The sequence below is a fragment of the Carassius carassius genome, chromosome 15, assembly GCF_963082965.1.
Source record: "Carassius carassius chromosome 15, fCarCar2.1, whole genome shotgun sequence".
NCBI lineage: Eukaryota > Metazoa > Chordata > Actinopteri > Cypriniformes > Cyprinidae > Carassius > Carassius carassius.
The window spans coordinates 10,998,865-11,010,514 of NC_081769.1; the positions used below are offsets into that span (position 1 = coordinate 10,998,865).

Sequence of the window (11,650 nt, forward strand, 5' to 3'; positions counted from 1 at the left end):
CTGCTTACTCGTTTAGAACATGTACTAGATATTGACTAGATAATTAGCAAAAGACAAAACATCTATAATGTGTCAAACAAAGTCGCTGTAACTTCCGATCTTCTTTTCCAGAGGAGTGTCTCAGAGAACTCTCTGGTAGCCATGGATTTCTCAGGGAGGATAGGCCGAGTGATTGACAATCCTGTGGAGGCTCAGAGTGCTGCCATGGAGGAGGGACATGCCTGGAGAGTAGGTTCCAATGATCTTCTTTGTTTTGATTGTTTAGATATTTGATTTTTAAAATATCTACCAGATGTTCTTTCCTGATCTAGATGAATTACAGAGATAATATAAATCATGTTTCTAAGCAGTGTTTACCAGTTCAACACAGATAATACAGATACTGTTTTGTAATTAAATTAGCATGATGTAGAGCATTTTAAGTTGATTGACTGTGTGGTTTATGTCTCCCTATCTTTTTTCAGAAGAGAAGTCAGCGTATGAATATACTAGGAAGCCCCAGCCCATTACACCCCTCATCATTAAGCGGAGGTACTTTCTAGAGTGTTTAAATGAGTATTTTGACATATATTAACTTTTTTACATTTATATTTACTCTATCATGCCTAATTTTGTATTTTAAAGAAGCCTTTTGTTTTTACCAAGGCTATGTTTATTCAATCAAAAATACAGTAAAATAGTGAATAATTATTATAAATGGATGGCAAATTGCAATAAATATCATGTGATCCTTCAGAAATTATTGTAATATGCTGGTTTGGAAACATTGCTTATTACTTATCAATTTTAAAAACAGTTTTGTTGGAACCAATGGTTCATGTTATATTTTAATCAAGTGAAAGTTAAAGTAAATTCTTTGCAACAAAGTGAAACGACCTACTGTCACTTTTGATCAGTGTAATGCATTATTGCTGAATAAAATAATTAATTTATTTTAATGTAAATGGTGTTATGTTTAGTACAAATCCAAAGTTTAGCTGGTAATGCAAATAAAGTAAATTGGATTTAAAAAAGGTGTAAAACAAAATTACTATTACATCATTGTCTTAATAAGAACAGTTCATTAATGATAAAATCCTTGTGTTTAAAGAATATGTAATGTATGCCTTTAAAGAAAAGATAACATTGAATATGCACAGTACTCTGAATATGAAACGTGCTCACCATCATCTTTGTCTTAAAGACATTTTGTATGTCCTCTGATCCAGTTATCCACAGAACTCAGCTGTGGTTTCATGGTCGTATTTCACGGGAGGAATCCCACAAGATGATCCATCAGCAGGGCAGAGTGGATGGGTACATATTTATTAGTTAAATAATATTGAAAAATATTATTAGCTCATTAGTTCTTCTCAACAACATTCTGGATGATTCTGTGTTCTGACTATACAAGATATACTTAACACATAATTGTTTTTTGTGCAACAGAATGTTTCTCTTGAGGGATAGCCAGAGCAATCCTAAGGCATTTGTACTTACAATGTGTCATCACCAGAAAATCAAACATTTCCAGATTTTACCGGTAAGATTTTATAGTTTTAGTTTACTACACTCAAAACATGTAGCATATGAACTCTGTGTGCTGATGATGGCATATCTTTAAAGGAGTCAAGTATTCCAAGTATGCATTAGATTTTTTGAATACTACCTTGCTGAGAATGAGTGTGAAAGACAAGAAACGTCACAGGTTATGAATGTAACCATGGTTCCCTGAGTAGGGAACGAGACACTGCGTCCTCTAAGGGGTCACTATGGGGAACACCTCGTTGTGACTCGTGTCTGAAGCATACATTGAAAAAGCACAAACGAGTTGGCCGATGACAGCCTCTGACATCACTACTGGTGCAAATATAAACAGGCACCGGGAAAACACGTCATTCACTTCTTCGTCTGAAGCTTGTGTCCGAAGCATGGCAGGGAGCTAGAGGATGCAGTGTCTCGTTTCCTACTCAGGGAACCATGGTTACATTCGTAACCTGAGACATTCCCTTTCAAGGGAACCTCGAACTGCATCCTCTAGGGGTTGCTATGGGGAACAGTATACCCACGCTACCATGCTGAGGGGAGTGCAGGCAAGAATCATGGCGAACACTAAGTACCAACTTGCCCCTGGGACGTTTAGACGGCTGTCTGTGACAGCCAAAGGCCTAAGCTACATACCCAACTTAATTTTTAAGGCCTCGGCCCAGGGTAGAACTGAAGGCTTGGAATCAGGAAAGATTCCTTTAAAGGGATACGGCTAAGAACCTAGCATTTTATACCAACTCTTGCCTGTCACACAGGCTACTGCTTGCTTTCGCACAAGCTTGCTGAAGGAGCTGTCTCAACAGATCTCTAGTAGCAACACCCTGTTTAGATAGGTATCCGAGGGTACATAGGTGGAGTGGCACCCAATACGAACAGGGCTTTTACCAACTCAACAAAGGGCACAACTCATGGCACTCTGATAGAGCAGCTCATAGATGGAATGGTGCATCTCAAAACAGTATGTTTGAGAGTCATCAGCTCGATCTGTGGAAATAATGCTGGAGTGCTCTGGGGAAAAAACAGATGCACGGATGCACACATTGTCTAAACGCTTGCTAGTAGTCGCCATGATAGACAGAGAAAGATCACTCTTACCAGTTCTTTCAGATGCATGCTTCAAACAGAACAGTCAGTGAAGACGAAGAAGAGAATGATGTGTTCTCCCGGTGCCTGTTTATAGTCGCGCCAGTAGTGACGTCAGAGGCTGTCGCTGTCCAACTCATTGGTGTTTTTTCAATGTATGCTTCAGACACGGGTCACGACGAGGTGTTCCCAATAGCGGCCCTTAAAGGATGCAGTTAGAAGTTCCCTTGAAAGGGCACTTACGTTATGCAAGGTCACAAATGCAAATGTTGGGCCAATGCATTGCAAGTGCATAGCACACTGTACATAACAAGCATTCTTGCTTTGCTGTGCCTGTAACAAACCTCAAAATACTTCAGGAGGGTGATAGAGTTAAAATTCAAAAGGTTGAGCCTTTAAACTGTGTTATTAATCAGGTATCTGGCTATAAATATGTCAGCGTGACTTATATTAACATGCTCAGCAAGAATCTTTTAAAACTGTAGCTCTGCCAGCAGAGAAACCTTACCATAGAAGCCGACAGTTTAGAATGCTTTTTTAAATTGCAGCCTGACACATTTCAGAATGCATAAATGTTTTACATTTTCCAGTGTGAAGAAGATGGTCAAATGTTCTTGAGCCTTGACGACGCCGCCACCAAATTCACAGACCTGATCCAGTTGGTGGAGTTTTACACGCTGAATAGAGGAGTTCTGCCTTGCAAACTTAAACACCCCTGCACCACTGTGGCCTTATGACCTCCATTTGCCTGATTCCGCCTAAATACAAACACTCAGACTTCGTGTGCTGTGGTGTAATGCTGTGCTGCTGGGCTGGAGAAAAGCACAATGCAAGAGCAACTCTCTATCAAGGAGAGAAAATCAAAAGAACAAACACAAACAGGACCAGCAAGAAATAAAGGAAATAAAGCTTGTGTGTTAGCTGCTGACGAACCTCTCAGCCACCTGCACACTCGACCGTGGCCAGAGCAGGTTCTCAGGACAATCATCCAGAGGGAGTCTTCAGGTCTTAATCATGCAGATAACGGTTTGGGAAGACCAGCAGAACACTCATTTTGCACTCATGAACCAGGAACAACCAAGCTATGGCAATTGTTGCTTTTATAAATCAAGCAGATTTGATTCTAGAATGTCCTGTGAGATGCAGACACCCGATTGGTGGTTTCAGTACTGTGAAAAGACGTTGCCGTTAAATTTGTGCTTTATATCGTTTTCACCGGTAATCACTAGAATATTTAGACACATGTTTTCTTTTTATGTGCTCATTGTGTTGAGCAAAGAACTCTCATGCATAGTGCATTTGGCCTCTTTCATCGAGTTAAATGCTTGTGTAGTTTTTCCCATTCACAAAACATAACCTGCAGCACTCTCTACTGGCCATATCAGTAATTAATGTGTCCCTTCACTCCTACAAGAAATAGTTGGATCTCAAAAATGAAATTGGGTTATTTACTCACCCTATTGTTGTACGAAAACCATGTGACTTTCTTCTTTTTTGTAGAACACAGATTGTACAGTTGCAAATTGGCAGACAACTGTATTTCTTAGTTCATAGTGACCATGGCTTTCAGTTTTCAGGACAAACAACAACAACAAAACATTATATATGGATCATGCGCTATATTTTAAGCCATATGACAGTATTGTATTCGAGACCACAAGAAGGTTGAGCGCGAGTCCAAATATTTCCTTGGGCATGACAACTTAAAAGAGTCCAGCCTTGAGTACTAAAACACTGCCACATATAGCTTTGTGTAAGGAACCATCTGAAATTTTGACGTCTAACTCGTATCCGCTAAAAAAAAGAAAAGATTTTGGAAAGACATGAAGGTGAAAAATAATGGCCAAAGTTAGTTTTTGAGTGAACTTTTCCTTTAAACATGAGAACAAAAACATGGCCTGACATCACCACCACATCCTTTAGGAACGGTGCCTTGATTTTAAAGAGGAGTCTGTTGAGTAATAACCACTAAACCCTCTACTGGGAACTCCGCTGTGGGTCGCAGTCTATCAAGAGTTAGATCAACTAACTGGAATCTTTAGAACTGCTGTTATCTTCAGTCCCAGCTCCAGTCTATTTTTGTTGTTGACTTTCTAGTTTTCTCTCCATGTTTCAAAAGATTGTTTCGAGGACAGCACACTGTGAAGCTCGGGCTAAGAACACCCACAAAAAGATGGGGTTCAAATTTATAATCTGCCTTGTCCATGGTAGCAGTAGGTACAACGATTTTGTAAAGATTTTTTTTTTTTACGCAGTGTAAAGAAAGAGCCATGTTTTTAGTTTGTTCCTATATTGTATTAAACTAGATAGAGATGGCATAGCCACCATGCCTACAAGTTAACCCAAGATATCAGTGCATAGTTAAATGCAAACGACACAATCATTATTAAGTATTGCTTCAACAAATGTATTTATTTATCTGGATTTGATTACTTGAAATTTAGTTTTTTTCTTAGCGCTGTTCAATAATATTCTTCCACAATTTGGTTAACCTCAGTTATTAACTGCACCCCCTTTCTTGAATCTTTTAACACTATTTCTTCATCAACATCCTACTGTAGAACACCGTTTTTATGGTCTTTTTTAATGGTAGATTCAGTAAAGCCTGTTCAATGGGTTGTACTGTTGTGTACAACGCTGTCAGTTGTTAATCTGACACTATATTGAAAACACATATTTTGGAAAAATATTCCAGTGGACAAAAACACAAGTTAGCACAATATACGGTGCAACCCATTGAACAGACATGTATTCTACACGTATTCCAGAAAGCTTTGTTTCCATTCTCATGAGATGTCTACACATTTAAGGTCTATTTTGCAAATTTCATATTGTTGTCTATAAAAAAATAGTAGTCACAAAGTAACATTAAGCTGTTTATTCATAGATGTATTCTAAGATATATGTAATTCATGTCATCTCAGTTAAGTAAGGGATAATTTACAATCAGCCGGTAATAAAATAAAAATAACAAAATCTCGAAAGGGCAATCCTGATATTTTGACTGTACATTATTCTTCTTATTACACGGCTACTTACAAATAAAAAGCTAATTAAAAATGAAATTTTGATTTATTTGATTATGGAACAATGAATCAAGTATTTCAGAGAGCCGTGTAATAAGGATATGATCTCAGTCTGTCAGGTAGTACTTAGACCTCATTGGATGATTTAACCACAGAAAGAGACTGCAGGGCTTAAGTCAGCGCTATTATTATTCACTTGAATATCTTTCTCAGTGTCAGTTAAGTTCATTCAAGCCTTGAGGATGAGTATATGTCAGTGTTAATTTAGCTGCAGTTTGGGTGGGTGGTACGTTCACCAAAAGACACAAGCATACACACGCAAGCTTTCTGAACTTGACATTATTGTTTTTATTTTTCAGGGTTTGATAATTGAAGCTATTCAATCAGCCAGCCAAGGACTAAACTAGCAACATTTCAGTCATGATGATATTAATTAGCATATTCTACAACCCGTTTTGATATACTATAATTCTAGTGTAACAGTATATCAAGAATTGTTCTGCCTTGTTCAGACAGATGGATGTATTAAGTTTAGAGGTTATATGATTTTTTTTTTCTGAGATAATTAAACAATTAAAAAAAAGGGGGGGGGGGGGGGGGTTGGATTTTGCCAGTGAAGAAGTTGTAGGTTACTTAAAGGCTAGATTACTATATGTTACTGGTGAATCAACTGTGTCAGTAAAATTGATCATTAGGATAGTCTGAGTACCATTAATGCTTAATGCTTAACTAGTTGGCCGTCTAAAAGTGAAGTGTGAACAGGTTGTTTGTTCACAATCCAGACACTCTGGGAGTTAATACAGAAATACATTACAGTCACGTTGTCTTTACGCATTCATTTAATTTGCATCATTGTTTCATTTTTACATATACCATGTAACTTGCAGCTAAAAAGGACATTATAGGTACACTCCTTTCATGTACAACTGTTAAAGTTTGTAGATACCACACTGAATTTTTGGAGACAGATTTTCTTTTCTTTTTTCTTTTTTTCACAATGGCATATAAAATGAAGAAACTTGACTTATTTTAGTGCATTTTTATTATTTGGTTAAGTGTGTAAATATTGAATCTATTTTATTTTGTGTTGCTTTGTCATGCTAATTGACCTTAAAGAATATGTTATGTTTGCATTGAGCTGACAGAAAACTGGACTTTGAGCTCCTTTAGTCATTGAAGGTCATTATTAAGCTAAATAGCTGTTTAAAAAACTCACTTATTCTTACAAATACACTTATTATGAAAACGCTAACAAATTTATGCCTTGTAGATATTGTAGAGATGTTTCTTAAATATGGATCAAAGTCTTCTTTTTTTCTTTTGGCATTTTCCCCATTGTTGTTTGAAAGAAAATGTGTGATCTGAGAGTTTATCAGTGAAAGAAATAAATGTCATTTTTATATTTAAAAGAACTGAATGTAACTGGGTTGCTCAGGGTTGAAGTGGAGGCTGTTTAAAACTGGTCCTGTGGACCAGCAAGACTTCTTCTCTGTATTTTTCTTTTGATTAAACTAACAGTATACTTCTTTTTATTGAGTCCACACCAGACCTCTAATATTGGACACTTTTTCTCTTAATGAATCTCTGGCCTTTAAGATATTCTAGTTTTGTCAAATGAGTTGAATTATATAGCTTCAACCCTTTCTTAACCCTTTAGGGATAATTCACTTTAAAAAATAACATTTACAAGTCATTTGGAGCTGCTTTTTTGCCCATAGAGTGGAACAGAGCAGCTTGGACATTTTGCTATATCACTCCTTTTGTACTCCATATACAAGCTTCTTCTTCCTTTTTTTTTTTTTTTGGATAAACTATTCCTTCACAAATTTTTGAATATCAGGTGCCTCGAAACCCTACAGTCCATCCTCTCTCTTCACTAATGTTGACCTGAAGGGTGTTTCTACTCAGGTTATGGTTACTGATTTGGAATTTGTGACCATTTGTCACTAGTATCAGTTCTGATGAAAGAGGAGGTCATGCTTTTGATTATACTGTTCATGTTACAGAGTAATTGCATTATACATAAATAGCAATTTGTAATGAACTTAATGTGCAATTCTGTGGATCTGCTTTTAATTATTGCTATTGTCATGAATCATATCAGCATCTACCGTGTGTAACATGGACGCTGTAATATAAAGCAGTACTTCTGTGACTTTTTTTCATGCCATAATCAGAACCTTCTCCCAACTGTCAGTGATATTTCCTGAGCTTTGGTATGTTTTTTTTTCGATGCAAAATATCATGACCATAACTGTAAGTAATGTAGAAGTAAATATGAATCTATGTCTTTCAGGGAATGAAACAATCAAACAAACAAAAACATGGATAGAAAAAAAATGGTTTCTTCTTTTCAGATTCTGTGTTGATAATGTGTTCTGCTTGGTTCTGTAAATAGCTGAATGGCTTACAAATTCTAATTGTAACATTTTCAGGTATTTTTGTACAAATAAGGGACTGATATATTCTGTTTAGAATAAAATATTAATTGATTGACATCTCAAAGTGTGTTGATATTATCCCAGCAAGCAAACATTACACACTTACACTTTTCATATGATTAAGTGATTATACTTGTGTTGTAGGACTTTGTAAGATGCTTACTGTTAAGGGAACATGTGACTCAGATTTCTTTTTTTTTCTTTTGCCAAGCCCTTTTAAGAAGGAATAGCTTTAGATAAGACATATTGCATATTACATACAGGCATCTCAATAAATTAGAATGTCGTGGAAAAGTTCATTTATTTCAGTAATTCAACTCAAATTGTGAAACTCGTGAATTAAATAAATTCAATGCTCACAGACTGTAGTAGTTTAAGTCTTTGTTTTTAGTTTTTTAACAAATCTCAACAAATTAGAATATTTCATAAGACCAATAATAATCATTTTTAAAAAAAAAATGTGAAAAGTTGGTATTCTGGAAAGTATATTACTTTACTGTATGTGTAATCAATACTTGGTAGGGGCTCCTTTTGCTCTAATTACTGCCTTAATTCGGCGTGTCATGGAGGTAATCAGTTTGTGGCACTGCTGAGGTGGTGTGGAAGCCCAGGTTTCTTTGACAGTGGCCTTCAGCTCATCTGCATTGTTTGGTCTCTTGTTTCTCATTTTCCTCTTGACAATACTCCATAGATTCTCTGTGGGGGTTCAGGTCTGGTGAGTTTGCTGGCTAGTCAAGCACATCAACACCATGGTCATTTAACCAACTTTTGGGGATTTTGGCAGTGTGGCCAGGTCCAAATCCTGCTGGGAAATGAAATCAGCATCTTCAAAAAGCTGGTCAGCAGAAGGAAGCATGAAGTGCTCCAAAATTTCTTGATAAACGGGTGTAGTGACTGTTTTTCAAAAAACACAATGGACCAACACCAGCAAATGACATTGCACCCCAAATCATCACAGAATGTAGAAACTTAACACTGGACTTCAAGCAACTTGGGCTATGAGCTTCTCCATCCTTCCTCCAGACTCTAGGACCTTGGTTTCTAAATGAAATATAAAACTTGCCCTCATCTGAAAAGAGGACTTTGGACCACTGGGCAACAGTCCAGTTCTTCATCTCCTTAGCCCAGGTAAGACGCCTCTGACGTTGTCTGTGGTTCACCAAATTCCTTGACGCTTCTGTGTGTGGTGGCTCTTGATGCCTTGACCCCAGCCTCAGTCCATTACTTGTGAAGTTCACTAAGATTCTTGAATCGATTTTGCTTGACAATCCTCATAAGGCTGCAGTTCTCTCGGTTGGTTGTGCATCTTTTTCTTCCACAATTTTTCCTTCCACTCAACTTTCTGTTAACATGCTTGTATGAACAGCCATCTTCTTTGGCAATTAATGTTTGTGGCTTACCCTCCTTGTGAAAGGTGCCAATGATTGTCTTCAGGACAACTGTCAGATCAGTAGTCTTCCCCATGATTGTGTAGCCCAGTGAACCAAACTGAGAGACCATTTTGAAGGCTCAGGAAACCTTTGCAGTTGTTTTGAGTTGATTAGCTGATTGGCATGTCACCATATTCTAATTTGTTGAGATTGAATTGGTGGGTTTTTGTTAAATGTGAGCCAAAATCAGCACAATTAAAAGAACCAAAGTCTTAAACTACTTCAGTAGCTTATTTAATACACAAGTTTCACAATTTGAGTTTAATTACTGAAATAAATGAACTTTTCCATGACATGCTAATTTATTGAGATGCACCTGTATTTTTTTCATTTGATAAAAAATAAATGAAATAATTGAAAAAAAAAAAAAAAAAAAAAAAAAAAAAAATTTAAATATTAATAAAAATACATCATTCACAAAACTGTAAATAGCTCAAGATACATATTTATTTGAATTTGTATTTAAAAAAAATAATAGTAATTAAAAATGTGAAAAAGCTCCTGAACAATGCTTGGAATCTATTGGTAGTCTACATTTATTAATTACTAGACCGTTTGTTCTATAAAATATTCCTATTTATACTTATCAACAGTACAAATAATTAATTTGGCCATATAAAATTTTATGTGTATTACACGGACAAAATGAATTGGTGCAAACGTATATTTAAACTTCACTCACAGTTGTGCTACATTTTAAATGTGGACTGCAGTCACTGAAAAACAGCTACACAGAAACACAACAAGGATAACTTTTAATAAAGTTTCTAAATGATACATAGACATTATTAGCAGATATTAGACAACATTATACAATAAAACTACATGATGTATTATTTTGTAGAATCACCTGTTAGATTTCGATGTAAGCCATGTTCATGTCCACTAGGGGGCAGACAAACTCATAAATAGTAAATGGATTCAGGCATCCCCACCTGTTAGTAAAAAGGTATCGAGGTAAGGGTCCTTCGTTTGGTATCGAGTAACTAAACTAGTCCCGTGCATCCGGTGCAGAATTCATCCATTTTTTATTAATTATCAGGTTGTCATTGTGACAATAACTGTTGTGTCAGGTAACCAAAAATATGCTTTAAAGACGTGGTTAATTGAAATTGGTTCAGCTATTTAAAGATTGGTAATTGAAGTTAGCAAGGTTTTTTTTTAGTTACAGGCACTGTGACTGACTGAGACTCTCACTGACTGAGTTATATAGATGCTCAGTAATTACAGTCTGTCAGTCCCCAGCAAGCTATAAATTCAAGCTGTGTCAATATACAGTATAAGCAGAAAACTGACTTTAAGAATAGTGTGTTTTTCTCTGAAATGGAATACAGAAATTTTAAGGGAGTGGCTTTAACCGATTCATGACTCATATCAATAGGCCTATGTTTTTGCATCACTATTAGAGAATTAATTTTATTATTTCAAATAATGTTCTCAGTTTGAGATTTGATGGGTATAAAAAAGGCAGAAAACTTTAAATAATTTGGCAGACATCCAATTACAGTATCCATGTTTCGTCACTAAAGGTTTTCTTTTTATAAAAGGTTTTTTTTTTTTTTTTTTAGGCTAATATTGTTGGATGTATTCAGTAAATGGCTTTTGTGGATAGGTTTTCACCCAAATAGCCTGTTTCTGTTCTATAGACTTTGGTTCCAGAGCTAATTCACTCAAGATGTGAGAGGGAAACCTGTGATCTAATACAGATCTAATGACTAAGTTTACAAGAAAACACATTTATTCCATAATACAATATATTATTGAGTCATTTGAATGTGAAATGGCTGTAAACTGTACAAAGGCACCTCAGATGTCCTTGATACCTGCAAAATTACAGTTTAATAAAAAATTAGATGGCTAAGATATTACATAGGAGGTGACTAAGGATAATCTGAGTTCATACATTCCAAGTATTTTTCAGGTGCTATATGCCATTAGTTATACAATTATTATTCAGGGTGAGACAATTTGTGTGTGTGTGTGTGTGTGTGTGTGTTGTTCTGAGGTTGTTTTAATGTTTGTGGAAAGTGAACAGGTTCTCATTAACTCCTTATGCCCTGCCTGTGTGTGTTGCTCGGAATGAAAGGCTCGTTCTGATTGGCCGTCTGAACAGTGGCAGGGCTGATAAACCCCCAGGCTTCCC

At 36.2% G+C, this 11,650-nt stretch overlaps 1 protein-coding gene across 4 annotated transcripts in view; it reads left to right on the forward strand.

The window, feature by feature from the left end:
- grb10b (growth factor receptor-bound protein 10b) overlaps positions 1 to 4,970 on the forward strand; it is a 122,231-nt gene extending 117,261 nt beyond the window's left edge. For all 4 annotated transcript variants that reach the window (XM_059567344.1, XM_059567346.1, XM_059567345.1 and 1 more), the window contains exons 13-17: positions 112 to 228; positions 465 to 531; positions 1,209 to 1,296; positions 1,429 to 1,522; positions 3,201 to 4,970. In XM_059567344.1, coding sequence (XP_059423327.1) covers positions 112 to 228; positions 465 to 531; positions 1,209 to 1,296; positions 1,429 to 1,522; positions 3,201 to 3,347 — 513 coding nt within the window. In that variant the 3' untranslated portion in view covers positions 3,348 to 4,970. The remainder of the gene's footprint in view (positions 1 to 111; positions 229 to 464; positions 532 to 1,208; positions 1,297 to 1,428; positions 1,523 to 3,200) is intronic.
- The last annotated feature ends 6,680 nt before the right edge of the window (positions 4,971 to 11,650 follow it).